Source organism: Neolamprologus multifasciatus, chromosome 1 (genome assembly GCF_963576455.1).
Source record: "Neolamprologus multifasciatus chromosome 1, fNeoMul1.2, whole genome shotgun sequence".
Taxonomy (NCBI): domain Eukaryota; kingdom Metazoa; phylum Chordata; class Actinopteri; order Cichliformes; family Cichlidae; genus Neolamprologus; species Neolamprologus multifasciatus.
The window spans coordinates 20,361,296-20,380,355 of record NC_140439.1 but is presented as its reverse complement, the minus strand read 5'-3'; the positions used below and the strand labels follow the sequence as shown (position 1 = coordinate 20,380,355).

The window sequence follows — 19,060 nt, the reverse complement described above, 5'->3', positions numbered from 1 at the left end:
TAGAAATTGGATATCTTTATCTGTTTCTTGCACCATGTGAAACTTGCAGTACATGTCTCGTGTCATCCACGTGTGTGTGTGGTGTGAGAGGAGAGAGCTCTCTCTGGGTGTTGGGCAAGAGTCAGAGGTTGGTTTTTGGCGCTTCTACCTGCTGCTGCTTGATAGACTGACACCAGAGGGTGTAGAAAGCCTGCTGGACTCAGTCTGCCTGTGCAACTGCTCTGAGGACTAAAGCTCAGCATCACGGCCTCCTTTCCGGGCCTCTGATGCTGCCACCAGCTATTCACTGTAGAAATGCCAATATCAGAAGAGAAACTTTTTTTTTTTGTTGTTGTTGTTTATTTCTTTGAGATTTCAGATCCTGTGTGGAAATAGTTTAAGATGATTTTAGAAATGAATTAAAGTGCTTTTTTCAGAACTGCAGTTTTCTCTTACTGCTAACCAATTCATAAAAACACGTTAGGATGTTATACTAGCTGTACTTTCAGCTTGACACATTTTTCTTTATAAAAATTTACGTTGGATGCCCTTCCTGCTGCACTGTGACCCCTTGAGGCTGGGTTTGTCACTTATTCTCAAACCCTGTAAGGTGAATTTATCAACCTCTACACTGCAGAAAATCCACCCATTTTCTTCAGCTTATCAAATTCACGGTCATGGTGGAGACTACCCCGGCTGTTATAGTGCGAGATGTGTAATACTTGGAGTGACAGGCCACCATTCACGCTCACAGTCACCTACGGCTAATTGTGTAAGGAAGCTGGAGAACATGCAACTCTTGGATTTTAACCCAGGGCTTATGCTATGCTAACCACAGCACCACCGTGCCACACAAGTTAACCATCTGTGCTCTGGGAGTGCACAGCGCCGAGATGGTGCAGCTCATCCACACGGACTTAAACATTTTTGTGGGAGGAAAAGGTGTGTTAGAGTACCCTGAGTGGTGATTTGGAAGTGTTTACCAAAACACAAACCCGTACTGGGATATCACATCCCAATAAACCTGTCTTTGGCAATCTGAACGGATTATATACATTTTAGAGCATCCTGATGGTTACTTTATTTTTGCCTCCCAATAGTTTTGTTTTTCAAATAATCCAGCTTCTTTTATATTATGGAATATATAATGTATAAAACGTTGCTCGGTCTTACTGAGTACTTTCAAACGGGGTCTACATTCTGGTCAGTCTTTAATGATAATCCTGATATCTGATCAGGGTAGTTGCAACCTTCAAATAGTTAGAGAAAAGAGGAGAAAAAAAGTTTCTTTCCCTCCTGAGCTCAGGTTTTTGTACTTGGTGAATGAGCGATTATAAAGTACAGTTGATGGTGGTTTATCAGTTTATTGATTACATGGCATTTTGCTATGAATCCCATATTAGGAAGCAGTACATTACTTCAATTGTTGGTGTAATTAATATTCAGTATGTATAACACTCCCAGCAAAATGATTTGCAGGGTAACTTGACTGCATGAGACTACATTATTTGTTTTCCTAGTTTCTGTGTATTCTGCTCAGATGACCTGAACACACAGCATCACTTCAGTTTAATTTAGCATCTCACAGGTAACATTTCACCATGGATTCATCAAAGAAAGGAACAACTGTATAATATAGATCACAAAAACATTGGGTTAGGTTCTATGTCGTCTCTGCAATGTAAATGTTGAGGGCTAGGTTGTGAGAAGAACGCATCTGTGGGGGGGAAAAAATACTTTCTTGACTTAAGAAACAAGTACAAGTTTCAAGCAGCTACAGTTAGAAAAGTAAACAAGCTTCTTAGATTTTAAACAGTCATTGGCAGCAGTTATTGAAATGTTAGCAGGAATAGAAAAAGCCACATACTGAAATATGCCAGTGTTATACGCAGAGCAGTTCTAACTACATGCCTACTGTTTTATTTTTCATACAGTGCATGAAGCAACTCCAATCTGCTGTGATCAGATATAATCAGCGAAGTGAGCAGCTTATAAAGTCTAGAGTTATTTTTATCTTGCTGTCGAGGGTAAGAAAGTAAATTGTCGTTTCAAGACAGGCCTGCAAACACACACTCTTCCTGTTTTTTCTTTCATCACGATTTACATACAGAAGAATGACAAATTAAAGGCAAAACCAAAATAAGGCCGTTCTGTTTAGATGACCACATGACCAACCAGAGCAGCCTCAGCATGCCCTGAGATCTCCAGAGCTCTGCTGCAGGGATGAAACATCTTCCCAAAAGTTATTCCCTCGTTTAGTATTTATATGATGATGGAAAGCCTAACGTGAAACTTCAATATGGAAGATCTGCTCATCAACCTGCTTTCCAGGGTGTTAGGCTGCTTTTTGTTCTCTGCATCACTCCCTCTAGTCCAATCATCTTCTTGTCTGCCTTCTTTGAGCCAATCAACCTCCACTTTCCATGGTTTAAAACTGTGCTCTCTGTCATTCTCCCTTTCAGACTCATTTGTGCAACCACCCCATTTCCACCTTACAGACACCTCAGTCAGCGCTCCAACCAAGCTTCGTCTTCATCTTCGCCACCACCAGGGTCTAGACTCTTGGGGGTCCTGCCCTAAATCCTATCACCGCTGGGATTCCATTCTGCCACGATGGTCTGTCGGAGTCTAATCACCAGATAATTTAACGTCTCTATCTCCAAAAATCATGTTCAGTTCTTCCAAGCAATCCCTCCTTGTTGAAGTGACGGTTCAAAATCTCCCACAGTCTGGAGACTGCAGAGGCCACTGCATCTGATTCACATCATTTTCATATTTTAGCCTTCCCCCTGTAAACTATGAACAGTAATTATGTAATCTTGGAAGAGAACCACTCCCATCATGGTGGACATGTTTCATCCTAGGATAAAGGAGATTACACCAAACAAATTCATACTGATTTTGAGCAACCCGACAATCCAAGGGGACATGAGCCATGCCAGGAAAACGGGGGCAGGCACTTCATCACCCCACTGTGATGACTGCAACAACAAAGAAATGAAGCTGCATCAAAGGACTTGCCAAGTAGGTGTTTTACAAAGTGGCTGTCTTCAAGTGCCTCTTGCCCAGAATTCCCTTACAAAGATTAAAGAATCATCAAACAACATGCCGATGACACAACTAGCACTACATATACTGCCATCCATTTCCCATGCCCTAAATATTTACTGCTTTGACTGAAGCCGGCAAATAGAAAGTGCTCTTTGCAAAGAAAAAAGAAAAAAGCTCAGAAGTCTGTCTAGCTTTTTACAAGGCAATGTTAATAAATTGAGCCGAGCCTAAAGTATGTAGTCTATCTCTGAGTACAGAGTGTCTGTCAGGTCTTCTTCACTCGAGTCCTCTCCTTTCAGGCACATTGACCCTCTTCTGTGGAGGAAAAAAAAAAGAGAATACTACAGCATCATACATACATAAAACTTTAATATTTTTGGGGTACCAGTATTTTAATCTGTTTTATGTGATTATATGTACTGCACTCACCCCAGGTCTTGACAGTGGAGATCTCCTGCACAGGGGCAATATTTCCTGGGTCCCTCATCTTGCGGGCCCCAGGACAACAACTCAGTCAGGTGGTTTGAGGCACCAAAGCAGCGCTCACGTTCAATAGGCTTGGCCGAACAGACGGGGAAGAGGAGGACTAATCACACAAAACAAAAACAAAGGTAAGTTCTCTGGGGGTGTGTAGGTAGTGACTGATAAACACATGCTGTACTACATACCGTTATGGAAAGCACAGCAGAGGTCTGAGCTGCAGTCAGTCTGGTATTGACAAGTGCTTCCGGCCTCTCCCTTGGTTGCATTTTGGCTGCACTGGCCCCACACACAGAGCTGTTCGCCACAGCACTCTGCATCCTTAGTGCAGGACTAAGAAAAGTAGCATTTGAGCAAACAGCCAACAATTCAGCAGGCAACCCTTCTCCTAACACAGATGCTTTAAAAGAGCATGCACCTCCCCTGTAACAACACTGAGATTCCTGGGAGAATTACATTATATATGCTTCCTTTAGGCAGTATCATCAGAAAGCATAGGAAACATTTTCATTGCTGTGCAGATGACACCCAACCTTATCTATCCATGAAGCCAGATAACACACACCAATTAGTTAAACTGCAGGAATGTCTTAAAGACATAAAGACCTGGTCGACCTCTAACATTCTGCTTCTAAATTCAGATAAAACTGAGGTGACTGTACTCGGCCCTAAAAATCTTAGAAATCCAGTATCTAACCAGATTCTTACTCTGGATGGCATTACCTCGGCCAGAGTGACGCTGAAAAACTAGTTCATGCATTTATTACTTCTAGGCTGAACTACTGTAAATTGTTTTTATCAGGATGTCCTAAAAACTCCCTGAAAAGCCTTCACGTGATCCAAAATGCTGCAGCAAGAGTACTGACAGGGACTAGAAAGAGAGAGCAGATTTCTCTTATATTGGCTTCCCTTCATTGGCTCCCTGTTAAATCCAGAATTGAATTCAAAATCCTGCTCCTCACATACAAGGTCTTTAATAATCAGGCTCCATCTTATCCTAATGACCTTATAGTACCGTATTACACCATTAGAGCACTTCACTCTCGCACTGCAGGCTCACTTGTTGTTCCTAGAGTATTTGAAAGTTGAATGGAAGGCAAAGCCTTCAGCTTTCAGGCACTTCTTCTGTGAAACCAGCAGTTTTTATTCAGGAGACAGACACTATCTATGCTCTTAAGATTAGGCTTAAAACTTTCCTTTTTGATAAACCCTAAAGTTAGGGCTGGATCAGGTGACCCTGAATTCTCCTTTAGTTAGCCTCCAAATAGGTTATATGATTGTTGGGGTTTTCTCTGTTGTATTATTCTAAGTTTTACCTTACCTAAATTAGGCAGCATATCAGTTTTTTAGACCCTTCATTTCAGTCGCGTCTCAGAAACTTAGGTGTTATATTTGACAGTTCAATGTCTCTTGAGAAACACTCTAAACAACTTGTCCGGAACTGTTTTTATCATCTAAGAAACATTTCTAAACTCAGACTACTGGTGTCAAAGGCAGAACTTGAGATGATTATTCATGCTTTTATCTCTTCTCGTTTGGATTATTGTAACAGTCTTTTTACGTGTCTCAACAAATCAGCTCTGGATCGCCTTCAGTCTGTACAGAATGCATCGGCAAGACTTTTAACTGGTACAAACAAGAGGTCACACATTACTCCAGTTTTGGCTTCTCTTCATTGGTTGCCTGTAAATTTTAGGGTTCATTTAAAAATTTTAGTTGTAACTTTTAGAGCTCTGCGCGGTGAAGCTCCCCAGTATATCTCTGACCTGTTGAAACCTCATGCTTCATCCCGAGCACTTAGGTCTTCAGGTCAGAGGCTACTGGAGGTCCCACGTACTAGGTTTAAAACACGTGGGGATCGGGCTTTCCAGGCACTGGCACCTAGGCTGTGGAACTCTCTGCCGTTGTCTTTACGCTGTCTAGACTCTTCTGACTCCTTTAAAAAGCAGCTGAAGACATTTTTATACAAACGGGCTTTTAATTAATTTTAACTTGTATGTCTGATCTTATTGTAAAGAACTTTGTGATTTTTATCTGTGAAATGTGCTATATAAATAAATTTTACTTACTTACTTACTTTTACTTACCTTACAATATAAAGTGCCTCAAGGCAACTGTTGTTATAATTTGGCGCTGTACATATAAATTTGAATTGAATTGTATTGAGCACAAATGGCGTTAATTATTCTCCAATCCTGCTGACTTAAAGAATATATATAAATATATAAATGAGATCAGCAGGTCAGCAGATCTGTGATTGCAGTGGAAAGAGATCCTAATATCACATCTTAAGACACTGCAAGGTCACAGTTTTCCACGTCAGCGACTTTGAGAAGACACAGATCCTGTCCTCTGTGCATTTATCCTCCCTCTACCCTTGTTTGGCAGGCTGCCATCATCTTCCACTGCTTTTTTCATACGTCAACATCAACACTAATATATCCAATTGAGACTCAGCTGAACAAGCAACACAGGTAGAACAGAGTCCTGAATAAAACCAATGAGATAAGAGGACTTTGATTTGAATCGCTTTTGTTCTCTATGTTCTCCGAGAGAACAGATGGAAGGGAAGAGCTCCTATTTAACCTGCCCCCCTTTCATGAGATGCTCACAGGACAGAGTGCTTGGAAACAGCACACTCCAATTACACTTGTGGACGCACTGCAATGCAGTCAGTGTGAAACCTCAGCAGGCTGGATGTAAGAGTGCATCGTGTTGTGCGTGTTGGAAAGCGTCAGACAGGAGAAACAGTGCGCTTTAGAGCAGAATTATGAAAACAGTGAAGACGTCCACAGGAAAGTCTTAGGTTGACTCACCATATCAAGCGCTTTACATGGCAGACACTTGGCATTATGTGGGTCGTGAAGGCAGTACCGTCCCTTCCCACAGTCATCGTCACTGATGCATCCCTAAATACGAGAGAGGCGAGACTACATCAGGCCACCTCGTTTTTCTAATTACATTTAAATATTAAATATGGGTCTGACAGCTGTAGCCAGAGAAACTCTCAACTGAATACACATTCACAACACAGTACAGTTGAAGGTGTTGAAGCACAAAACATATATTAATGCGGCACCTTCTCTGGTTCTATTTATTATTTACACTGACACCTGACCTAGTTTTTCTGTTCTGTGTCTAACATCAAATCACCCAACAGATTTTGCCAAAATACACGGTGAGACAGTGTGTAAATGTAGCAAGATGATAACCACATAAATGGAGATTCTTTTACTCATACAGGAAAAACTAGGTTGATATTTTGGACTGATGCTTTTGGTTGGATTGTGACACCCCGAGCCACGAAACTTGAGTTATCAGAAAGCTTCCCAACTGGACTATGGTTAATCACCATATGTCCAAAACTGCTTGGTTACATAACCTCACTTTGTGTTTGCAGCTTTAGTCCTAAAGCACATAATCATCACTTATTTAAATATGACAAGCCTAGTAGACCATTTGAGAATTGACATCTTTACCACTTATTTGTACACAGGAAAAGGGCTGAATGGAGACAAAAATACCCTTTTGATTCGTTTGCTGACATAGTGCCAAGTCAGTGGCTGTGATGGTGCACCAAGATGTTATGCAACCTCTTCAGTGATGATAACTGAGCAGCTGAAGGTCATACAAAAGCTAGATTTCTTTTTGAACGTGCAGGTAAACAGGACGGGCTTACGTGATCGACTCTGTTCTCCAGGTCGTTAGAACTGTCGACTGTGGTAATGTTGTTTGTCTCCTGGGTGAAGATGAGACATACATTAAGTTTCAATCACAAGGGGAAACAAACAGTGCCTCACTTTACTTTACTGTTTCTTAGCCTACCTGGTCTTTATCAGTCACTTTATCAGAAGCATTTGCATTGTGAAGACTCGACTGAGAGTTCTCCTCATTTATCTGAAAGGAGTTTGGAGAGGATCAAAGCCAGATTTCAGGAAAAAAGATGCATAACTCTGATGTTACTTTATTGCTGCATCTGATCTTCTTTTTTGTCCAGAGATTGAAGTGTTTAAAAAAAATACTTTCATCATACAACCCACTGAGATCCTACATACTACAGGCAGTTAGGTAATGCTATATGTCATGCAAAAAGCTGAGTGAGAGGTGCAACTGGCTGCTTACTTGGTGAAACGAGTCCTCGGGCTTTTGCTGTGGATCCTCTGGCAGCTGCTCCACTTCCACAAACACGTTGTCCGGCTCCGCTTGTCCCTGTGCAGAGTCATCCTCCAGAATGTGACTAATGCCCGGGTCCACTATCTCAGGGAGGATGCCATTGCAGACTGCTGTGACAGCCAAAACGAGCAGGATGGCTGGCACCATGCTGCTGCTGAGGATGCTGCTGCTGCACTCCGAGGAGGGTGTGGCAGTGATGCTGAGAAACACAAACAGCGTCACCACAGCTGATGTTTCCGTCACTGCAGGTTTTTCATTCAAACCTCCACATTCATGACAGCCCCTTAACAGGTGAAATAACAATAGAAATAATACATACAATGAAAAATAAGCCGACTTGATAATGTGCGCATTATTTTAATTGTGTGTTAACAACTTAACAGCGCACTTCAAACATAGTTCCGGCCAGGTTTAACCACTATTCGAAGTAGCCCAGGTAAACAGAGACGAGGTTTTTCTTCACTGCCGTTAAAAACAAAAATAAAATGAAAAAACACACATCAAACCTGACTTTTTTTAAACGCAAGTGTGCTTGCAGTTTTACACAGAAGCTGGTGATGTAAGCGGAAGTATACCTTAGCTGCTAAAACAGTTACGAAAAACTGTAAACTGTCATCATTGAGCCCTGTTCTCAAAAACGGACATTCACTCTGTGAAGCTGAGAAAGTTTTCAAAACATGTTTAGCGCCATCTTCTGTCGGTAGGGAACACGACATCATGTGGTTGATTGTGGCTAACGGACTAGCATTAGTTTATGTTAGCTAACTACTGACAGTATGGAGAACAAAGAGGAAAACGAGTACACTAAAACTAAAAATCAGTTTTGTGCTGCCCCTGGCTGCAACAATGAGTTCTACATTAAGAAACTCCACCAGGGCAGGGCAGCAGACTAAGCAGACAAGTTCAGACCTCCCTCTCCCTAGCCACCTCCTCCAGCCTTTCCGGATGAACACCAAGGTGTTCCCAGGCCAGCTGAGCGATATCATCTCTCCAGCGTGTCCTGGGTCTGCCCTGTGGGCATACCTGGAACACTTCAACCAGGAGGCATACCCGAACCTCCTCCACTGGCTTCTTTCAATGTGGAGCAGCAGCGGCTCTACTCACGTCACTACCCACAGTCTTCACCACGACTGATCGGTACAGTGTCCGCATCACTGCAGGGGCAGCACCAATCCATCTGTCAATTTCCCGTGCGTAAAATAAATAAATAAATAAAATAAAATAATCCCTGGACTGTCCTGCAATTGCACACATTTTTTGACAAAATTCACCTACTCACCTCATTGTATTGCCATCGACTTTAACATTTAACATGCTGATGCTTGAAGTGTCTGAGATGCAGCTTTTACATCTGCTACATCCTGAAAGTACACTTGTAGCTGTACCCAATGACAAGAGGATGATTATTTTTATTATTATTACACACTCCTAACACTAACTCTAACACAGGTTTCAAACCTATAGCCAAATAGGCTTTACAGTTAAAGTTATCCAAAGAAGCAGGCATGTTCAGCAAAGTTTGTTTGCCAATTAATTTTTTATTGTTTGTTTAGGAAAATCCTTCTGTGCCAATTTGCCTATGTTTTGTGTTTTTTGAGTTGTGGGAGGAAAACCGGAGTACCCGGAGAAAAACTTTTTTCTTTTCTTTTTTTTCTCGGTCTCATCCTCACCTTACTTGGACCTTAAGAGCCAGAAATGTTTTTTCCTTTTTTGTAGTCTTCCACTTGTTTTGTTTTCTCCTGTTTCTGCATTTCTATTCTGCAGCCTTTGGTTCTTCAGCTCAAACTCTTGACATTTCTCCTGCAGTTGTTGTTTGGCTTCCATGTGTTTGTTTAGCTGATATTGCTTGTAGTCATTTTCTATTTCAGTTATCAAGTGGGCATCTTTCAGCTTTTCTTCAAGCTCCGCCACATTCAGATGCATCTTTCTCTCCATTATTTCATATTTGTGCTCCAGCTGTTTAGGTTTTTTGTTTTTTCTCCAGCTGTGCATAGTGGCTTTTTATGTTTTACAGCTCTTGAGGCTGCATAACGTTTTCCACCTCCATGTTCTCTTTCTTCAGTATTTGGTATTCCTCCTCCAGATTTTTGTTTTTTTTCCCTCAAGTTGCGTTTCTGAATCGGCAAAGGTATCAACATGAAGGAAATTCCTTCTTTTGTTGAGGAGTCCATTGAGACAACCCCTCAACATGTAAGTACTCTCTCGCAGTTTGCAGTTTTCCCTTGGAGATCTCGTTGGGATAATCCACAGTTATTTCTTGGGTGTCTGTGGTTATTGTTTCTTTGGGACATGGCAGCAAACTAGAGGTTTTCCAGTCTGGTTTTACATCCTTACATAGCACTGAATCAGCCATTCTAAAAAAATTTAATGACAGATTTTTAGCTACTGATGCTGGCGACTGTCTTGTTCTTGTGCTTTTAGATTTGACAGCTGCGTTTGATACAGTGGATCGTGCCATTTTACTCTCTCATTGGGAGCAGTCTGTGGGCATAAGAGGCACAGCACTGGAGTGGTTCAGGCTCTACTTGGCAGAGTGAACTTTTTGTGTCAGTCTCTGTGACCATGGCTGTCTGCAGCCTTAAAGGCCGCATTTTAAGGCCGATTACGTCACAGCGACGCGACGAAGGCTGTCCCAATTCAAAGGCTGCTCGAAATGCGGCCCTCAAATCATCATTCATCATCATTTATTTATTTATATAGCACTTTAAAAACACACCTGGTAGACCAAAGTGCTGTAAAACCAGACATAGCAATAAAATTAAAATAAAAAAAAATGCATCCTTCATGTCCCTGAATTTTAAGGATGTGGCGGTGTAGACTTCATGGCTCAACATATCCCAGAATGCGTAGCGCGGCGGTGGGTGTGGTAAACTTTAAGTAAGTACTGAATATTATGTCACTTATTTATGTGCAATTGTTTAATAACGAAGAACATTAAAACATTACTGTTGGCCACATGTCGGCAAAGTTATGTGACATTAGTGAAGTTTGTACTAACTTGGTTTTAAAGCCTTTACTTTAAAGTATACACGTTCAACAGCTGACCTTAATCTTACAGAGAATGATCAAAGCTCATGTAGAAACAAACAAACAAATGAACAAAAGATTTTCTCCTTCATTCCTGTCAAACAATGCTGTATGAAACGTTTCCAGCTAGTATCATGGTTGCTAGGCAACCTGGGCAGCGCAACGGTGGCTAGACCGTCCCATTTCACAAGCCTTGCACTTTCGGCCTTAGCGGTCTTTAAGTACGCGGCCCTTGTGGACCGTTAAGGGTCTGCAGCGTACTTTAAGGCTGCAGACCCTGAATTGGGATACAGCCCATGTGTTGTCCTCCGCTCATCTCTTGTGCGGTGTCCCACAGGGCTCAGTTCTAGGGCCCCTCCTCTTTTCTTTATGTCTGCTCCCTCTTGGTTTTATATTGAGAAAACACAGCATTGCATTTCACTTTTATGCTGATGACTGTCAGATCTATGTCCCTCTAAAGAAAAAAGGCACATATTCCGTACAGCCATTACTTCAGTGTCTTGATGACATTAAGGCTTGGTTGTCTCTTAAGTTTTTAAAAATCAATGACAAAAAGACTGAGGTGATGGTTTTTGGTAGCCCCACTGAGACGCCCAATGTGTATTTAGATTCCTTGGCCCTGCATAATAAGCCAACTGTCACAAACATGGGGGTCAAAGTGGACTCTGAACTGAAGCTTGACGGTCAGATTAAGGCAGTGGTAAAATCTAGCTTCTTTCCACTGAGGCAGTTAACTAAAATAAAACCAATTCTTTTATGGCAGCACTTGGAGACAGTTATCCACGCCTTTGTTAGCACTCGGCTGGATTACTGTAGTGCACTTTATATAGGGGTCAGTGCTTCATACATTACTCATCTACAGAGGGTGCAAAATACTGCAGCTTGTCTGTTATCTGGCACTCGAAAGTTTAAGCACATTTCCCCTATTTTAGCTTCACTTCACTGGTTGCCCATTCCTTTTAGTGACTAAGTGACTATGAAAAGTCCATCCATCCATTCGCTTCCGCTTATCCTTTCCAGGGTCACGGGGGGCGCTGGAGCCTATCCCAGCTGTCATAGGGCGAGAGGCAGGGTACACCCTGGACAAGTTGCCAGTCTGTCGCTAAAACACAGAGACAGACAACCAGTCCCACTCACATTCACTCCCGCATTTACACCTATGGGCAATTTACATTGATCAATTAACCTGTCCCCACTAACTGGATGTCTTTGCATAAGCTAAATGCTTATGCAACCTGTTGCAAGAGCTTGGTCTGCACAGCTGGCAATAAGTCAGACTTTTTTCCGGTGGGTGTTGGACTCTGTCAGGGACAGGGACAAATTCCTGCCCCAAATGGAGGAGTTTAAGTATCTTGGGGTCTTGTTCACAAGTGACGGGAGAAGGGAGCAGGAGCTCGACAGATGGACTGATACAGCGTCTGCATCACTGCAGCCACTGTATCAGTCTGTCGTTGTAAAGAGACAGCTGAGAGTAAAAGTTAGGCTCTCAATGTTGGTCTACATCCTTAACCTCACCTGTGGTCATGATTTGTGGATAGTGACCAAAAGAATGAGATCACGGAAATAAGCGGCGGAAATGAGCTTTCTCTGAAGGGTGATGAGTTCGGCCATCCAGGAGGTGGGTGGGGAGAGAGAGGTCTGGGCTTCTCTGCTTAGGCTGTTTCCCCGCAAACCAGCTCGGCATAAGCAGATGGATGGATGTGTAACGCTTCCAGCTCTTCAAAAATCACAGACGCTCAGAAAGGTTGGCTTTTCACAATTTATTCCTGCAGAAGACACAAAACACACTCAACAGGTGTCTTCTGATGGTACTAGCAATTGTAGCTCCCTCACAGTGCAAGCGCGCGCTGTCTCGACAGACTTACAATTAACTTTTTAATGAAGAAAAGATGGAAAATAATAATTTCTCCCATTTTTCAGTCTGTCACACTGAACTTGTATACAAAAAGAAATCTTATGACTAATAAAATACATTTCACAATTGTATAAAACAAAATAACAGGATAACAGAAGTCTCAGTAAACAGTATCACCGGCTAAACATTTCCCTCTAGTGAAAAATTAACGGTAGCGCACTACATTTTCACTTGCTTGTGCTTTACAGACAAGATGACTGTTAACGGCTCACATACCTGCAGAAGACACAAAACACACTCAACAGGTGTCTTCTGATGGTACTAGCAATTGTAGCTCCTACAATGTAAAACAACATCACAAAAAGCACAGAAAAACAGTAAATCAAACACATTTCCTGCTATGCGCAGCAACCACTAGGGGGCTGACAAAAGCTTACTGCCAAAGAGCATAAATACGGCAGAAACACTGTTTAACAGCAACCAGCCTTTGTTTTGGTTACACAGAAACTTTCTAATATCAATATGAACCTATATACATCGACATGTACAACTTATGTAACAACATTCACACCAGAAACCATAAAAATGCCAGAGCCTTTCATTACAGAACCTACCCTCACAGTGCAAGCGCGCGCTGTGAGGAGCGGAAGCCTTAGCAGCTTCTAAACGTTAGAGTGAGATCCGGTTTCTGGGTTTTCAAAATAAAATATAATAAAAAAAAATGATAAAATTCACACTTAAAATAATAATTAAGAACAGGTAAGTGCATGTTTTTCTGATGTATTTTTAACTCCGTTACAGATGTACTTGTAAGCAATAAAAAAATACTTTTACATCATTTTATAGATTATATAATTTACATTTACTTACATCTAGAAAGTCAGCATATATTTAATTTGTGTTTGTATTTGGTGGAATCAATGTAAAAACAAAAATTAAAAATAAAAATCTAATAAAATAATCATTATGTACATTAAAATGTAAAAAAATAAAGATGTGTCACACATTGGTCTTAAATCTTTCCATATGACTGGGTAGCATTACTAATTTAATTAGTATTCTTTCTTTTTTTGCTTGACTGCATTTTGATGATTAATTTATGTGCACTATTCGGCTTCTTCAGTAGGATTATAACTTTTAGGCAAGTAAAAAGTCTAAATAAAATTTGACACTTTGCCAAACAATTATCCAATAAGAAAGGTTTTGTTTAAGACTACCAACATTTAAACACCCGCTTTGGATATTTGAATGTTGGTAGTCTTGATGTAAGATTCACACAAGTCAGTCATGACAAACGTAAACCCCTCGATTTCCAGGGGTACGATTGTTGTGAGATAAGTTTTGGCAGTAATAAATTTGTTAATACTTTTAAATTTTTTATTCATAAATGTAAGTTTACTTATAAAACACCATATTTCTGTCATTTTCTTAAGGATGTGGAATTGTACATCCAATCAGTATCAGACTCCACCAACAAAAAAGCTCTTAAAACATCATATATATGTGAATTTTTGCGTGTATTCATATAATTATTATTTTTACCCCTGGTTTTGTGTGTTCGTGTTCTATTCTTTTGTATACTTCATCTGTTCGTATGTTGTATACTCACTGTTTGTCCAATAAAGTTCTTTTTTTTTTTTTTAAAAAAAAGGCAAGCATTAAAATAAAATTTAAAAAAAGAACAGTTTTGATAGACATTGCTTTCTTGGGCTCGCCACAAAACGTCCTGCAAAAATAAATGAATATATAAAAAAAGGAGTCACCAATAAAATAAATAATTTAGTCGTGTCTTCATTTTTCTTTCAAAGAAGTCTCCCCTGAAATGACTCATTTTGTTTAAGAGCTATTAAAAAAACAACAACAACAACAACAACACGCACAAAAAACATCACTCTGACCCAAGAAACTGACAAAATATGTCTTCATCTCAAAGTTTTCCACAAACAGAACTGCAAAATGGGCTTATTGTCAGGTCAAATGTGTGATATATGTGTGACAGAAATCCACACTGCACACTGATGTGGCAGTAACAAGCAACCTGTCAACCAACCCCGGTATTCACCGGTCCAGCGTACCAGTGGAAACCCGCTCAAACAGAAGCGTGAGACGTGGTAGTTTTCTTTCTATTTCAAAAACAGGCCACAAGATGGCGCAACGCACTTTAAAAATAAACCTATATCTGTCCTTGCCGCCTATTTTAAGCCTTTTTTCAAATGGTTTGCTCACAGGTTTTGTCCACGATGCTGTGGTTTTGTACATTTCCTGCTGACAAGCTGCAAAACATGACCCACAGTGTTGACTAAGTGGAGTTTCTGGCGCCTCGTAGTCTCGTGTAAAAAGAGATTCTTCCACCCGAATAACTTTTTGATATTTACAGGTTTAGTTAGATGTGTTTAGTTAGTGTAGTTGGATCTTCCTCAGTAATAATGACTTAATCATCTTTATAAATAAAAGTATTTTTGATTTGAAGTATTTATTTACGTTGGTAATCCTTTATCCAGGGGTGGATCCAGTGTGTTGTGCGGGCAGCTCTCACCTGCTTTCTGCGCAGACAGCAGGTGGTCGGCGGAGTGGTGCGCTTCCCTGAGAAAGTGTGGATTAAACAGCAGCCACAGGCGCTGTGCCCACGTGGGATGTGTCCCACGTTAGAGCACCGCCCCTTAATCGCTGGACGCAGCTGCACAGAAACTACTGCCTGTCAGTCTGACTGAGGACGCACTTTACTTTCCACAGCAGTCCCGCAGCTCGATTAACCGTAAGCTCAGGCAGAAAGGCGCACAAGGTAAGTTCTGCTCTTTCACGCTGTGTACGTTTCTGATGTTATTAGTGCCAGCTGTGGGAGGTGTGACCGTGAGACACCTGATAGAAGTTTTTGATCCTGTTAAGCAACGTGATCAAAGTTAGCAGTTATTACACCGGGAATGAATGACAGGCACGCTGTTAGCGAGAAATCCAGGATTCACTCCAGTCATTACTTTGTATGCTGTTTCGTAGGTGGAATAATTACTGATTTATCCACGATCACTGTTTCTCATGTCGTTGGAGCTTTCTGAACTGGTGCCAAAAACTGAAGCGTGATCATATCGCCTCCAGGTTGACGGCTGCCTGAGAGCAGTCAGACATCTGACAGAGGCTCGTTCCTATTCCCTGATAACAAAAAAAGGTTATCTGCACTTCGCCCAGCCTACTTTAGTTTTGTTTTGTTTGTTTTTGGTGTTGTTGTGCTGCTGTAAGCCATAAATCTTGTGTAGCGTGCCAGCCTGTCAAACATGACTCCAGGTACCTTTATTTAAAACCCGGAATGAGATCTTTTCTATGCATCGAAGTTCAAAAAGGTAAAGCTGCCGGTTAGTTAACTCTTCCTCTCACAACCACCTACTCAGTGGCTTCTAGACTCTAAATACCACCTCAGCCTTTATTTATTTTGAGCTGCACACCGACATACGTTGCATAATAAAGAAAGGTGTGGTGTTGGCAGCCTTTACAGGCCGGCTACTAAAAAGAAGCTCAATGAGAGGCAGAAGCCACCTGTTAATGTTTTGCAGTATAACTACAAGTTAACACACAGCTGGACCTTGGATGTAGCAGGTCTTCCTGATGAAGCAGGGAAAAGCTCTTCAGCCTGGACTAATTTGTTTATCCTTCTTTCATGAGTTTCAACATACTGCACGAGCTCGCCGCCTGCGATGTTTCATATGGCTTGGGAGATGATTCATGAGTCACAGTTTTCTGGAAGCTCTAAAGAGTCATACAAATAGCGGTAGCGTTCCTTCCTAGTGCTGTGTGAGCAATCATTTCCTGTGTAGTTTAAGAATGTGAAGTTTAGATACAGCTTACGTTTGCCCATCGAACTGTGAGAATGAAAGATTATTCTCCAGCATGGAAAGAGTGGTTTTTTGTTTGTTTGTTTTAATCCCTGCTGGACTTTGTATTTTATAGTAAACAACCTCTTTCTGCATCAACATCGAAGTGCAACCGCAGAATTCTCCTCTCGCTCGAATTCCCCCTTCATTTACCCTTTGTTTGGCTTCATGCATTATGATGTAAAATGCGTTGGAAGTCACAGTAAACTGTATATTCTTGCCTCAGTGGCTTTGACGCTCGTGCGTCAAACATGGTGAGCTATGACAGATTCATCTGTGATTCCTGGTTGTCTCCTTTTAGCACTGAAGTGTACTGTACATCTGAAAGAATACACAAACATCAAGCAGCAATAGGGCTGTACGTCAAATTCTTGAACCATTGTAACACATGAGGAACCAGTGCAACAAACTGACTGGTGAAACAGAGGCATACAAACGTCCCCATTTTTAAACTGCCACTTTACTGTTGGCAAAATGTTGAGGGGAAAAAATGAGTGTGACAGCGTTCAGTAGCTTACATCTGCAAATTCCCATGGCAGCATTTCATTTTTAGTTTGCAATTACCAGCTTTACTGGAGTTTAACCTAACAACAGTCCTTGGAGGTTTAGTGAGTGCAGAAAGCTGCACAACCCCCTTGACTCATGGTGCCAACTGAGGAACTACAGTTTTATGGTCCTTATGAAGGATTTAAAAGAAACGTTATTTAATAGACCAAAGTCTGTCTTTAGTTTCAGGATAGTTATCAGGGTTTTAAGACCTTTGCCTGACAAAACAGGTAAATTTATATACGCACAGTGGGTGGCATGGTGGAGTGATGGTCAACACTAGTAAGCGCTAGTAATCACCTCACAGTAAGAAGAGCCTGGGTTTAAATCCACTGGCCTGCTGGAGTGTTTGAGTGTTACACCTGCATGCGCTCCCTGTCTGTTTTCTGTGTTAAACATTAAAGGGCAGCTGTGGCTCATGCTCGGTGATCAGGCTGGTGGTTCAATCCTTGATTCCTCCACTCCGCATGCCAAAGTATTCTTGGGCAAGATGTATCTACTGGAGTGTAAGTGTGTGAATGTTAGACTGTGGGAAGGAAAAAGTCCCTTTAACAGGAAAAGCCAGGCTCACCGAGGGCCAGCTATCTGCGATGACAGGTTGGGCTGAGGGAAGGAAGACAACACAAAAAACCTGCTCTGGAAGAGAGATTAATAACTAATGATTAAATGAAAAGTGGTGTGAAGCACATAGTGGGTGAAGAAGGTGAGTGAACACGAAACATTTAGTGCATTGTGGGAAGCCCCTGGCAGCCTAGGCCTATTGCAGCGAACTAAGGGAGGATTCAGGGTCACCTGATCAGGGTCATGGTCAAGGTCAAGTTGTTCTTCATATGATAAGTGTTGCTTGAGTTCAACTGTTTTAGACTTGAAGTAGGTGAAGTTGTAATAAAAAAAAAACCAAAACCATCTGATCTGAAATATGTGTATCCTCAGATGTCAAACATCTAACAAATGAAAATTTGAATTTTAGTCTTTTTAATGTTTGATAGAGGCCGCAAGGATCTTTGGGGTGGAACAGGGTTGGTGAGCAGTTTCTAGATCTGTGCAACAGGGGCTTATCTTGCAGGTGGTGTGCAGGCACCCAGGTGAAAAATATGAAGTCAGGTTGAGTTGAAGGGAAATTTGCCCCCTGCTCCCTTAACGAGTTGCCACAGTGGATGGCTTTCCTCCATTCCTTTTTTAAAAAATGGTTTTGTTCCTTTTTTAGTATTAATGATTGGTGAAACTGTGGGACTTTTGAATCATATTCGTGATTGTGAAGGTCGTGATTGTGCTAATACATTTCACAGTTCTGCCTCTGAAACAGTGTTTGTTGCTTGGTTAGGATTAGGTTAGATGGTTACAGTCATCAAGACATCTACTTGTGAGCTTGTCGAGTATTAAAATCACTGAATGTCTTTGTGAACTGAATTGTTAAAAATATGTGCGGTACAGTAAAAACAATGAGTTTCACACAGCCTGATACACTGACCCAGAGTGGAAGCTTGTAGTCATTATTGCCAGGGAGGTGTTGTAAACTTTCTCCTTCCTCTCTGCAATATGTTTCCTTCCTTGTTCCACAGCATAAAAAACAGGCGCATGTGTCCAGGCATCAGCTACACTAAAAGAGACAGGAGCTCTGGGAGATAGGTGCGGCCCGTCGTTCTGCGTGGCCCGTCGGCGCCATGGTTAAAGTTCCCATTTGACTCGTAGGAGTCATCTCTGCCACTTCAGGTCAGCTTAAAATAGGACAGCAAACAAACACATTTCTGCTTCCCCATTTCTACATTGCAACATTGGCACATATCGCATATAAACACAGTTAAGCTGGAGCCACTGAAGGACCGACACAGCTGTAGTAATTTTACCCAGAACATCATTAACAGGTATTCTATGACAGCACAGAGGCCAATTTAAAAACACCTTTGTTATCCCTAAAAACCGTAGAGATGGAATTTTACAGCTGCTGACTCCATCCAAGCTTTGATCTGCACAGGAAACCAGGCGTACTCCACAGGAAGAGTCTGGACAAGCGGCGTCTCAGGGAGATTGGGCACTTTGTTGCTGCAGTGCATCACCTGAAGCGTCAGCCTGATGGTACCAGACT

At 41.5% G+C, this 19,060-nt stretch overlaps 2 protein-coding genes across 16 annotated transcripts in view; one reads left to right on the top strand and one right to left on the bottom strand.

Annotated features, from left to right (window-relative positions):
* Positions 1-1,327: 1,327 nt before the first annotated feature.
* dkk3a (dickkopf WNT signaling pathway inhibitor 3a) lies at positions 1,328-15,216 on the bottom strand. 4 transcript variants are annotated; one of them, XM_085142543.1, is made up of 8 exons: positions 15,102-15,216; positions 7,633-7,882; positions 7,336-7,407; positions 7,190-7,249; positions 6,327-6,419; positions 3,699-3,843; positions 3,460-3,616; positions 1,328-3,345 (listed from the first exon to the last, which is right to left on the bottom strand). In XM_085142543.1, the coding sequence occupies exons 2-8, from the start codon at positions 7,828-7,830 to the stop codon at positions 3,258-3,260; spliced, it is 813 nt and encodes a 270-aa protein (XP_084998669.1). In that variant the 5' UTR covers positions 7,831-7,882; positions 15,102-15,216; the 3' UTR covers positions 1,328-3,257. The 4 variants fall into 4 exon arrangements, with proteins under 4 accessions (XP_084998669.1, XP_084998760.1, XP_084998828.1 ...); XM_085142634.1 differs by lacking the exon at positions 15,102-15,216 and adding an exon at positions 8,707-8,822; XM_085142702.1 differs by lacking the exon at positions 15,102-15,216 and adding an exon at positions 8,259-8,570.
* Positions 15,217-15,232: 16 nt separating this feature from the next.
* mical2a (microtubule associated monooxygenase, calponin and LIM domain containing 2a) overlaps positions 15,233-19,060 on the top strand; it is a 39,326-nt gene continuing 35,498 nt past the window's right edge. For 5 of the 12 annotated variants that reach the window (XM_085142144.1, XM_085142056.1, XM_085141909.1 and 2 more), the window contains exon 1: positions 15,234-15,347. The gene's annotated coding sequence lies outside the window, so the exon portion shown is untranslated. The other 7 variants (XM_085142230.1, XM_085142205.1, XM_085141837.1 and 4 more) reach the window with 6 other exon arrangements.

Coding starts and splice junctions, on each gene's coding strand:
- dkk3a (XM_085142543.1), bottom strand. CDS start 7,830: ATGGTGCCAGCCATCCTGCTCGTTTTGGCTGTCACAGCAGTCTGCAAT. Junction 6,420..7,189: donor TGGAGAACAGAGTCGATCAC/GTAAGCCCGTCC, acceptor TCTCGTATTTAG/GGATGCATCAGTGACGATGA. Junction 3,346..3,459: donor CTCCACTGTCAAGACCTGGG/GTGAGTGCAGTA, acceptor TTTCCTCCACAG/AAGAGGGTCAATGTGCCTGA.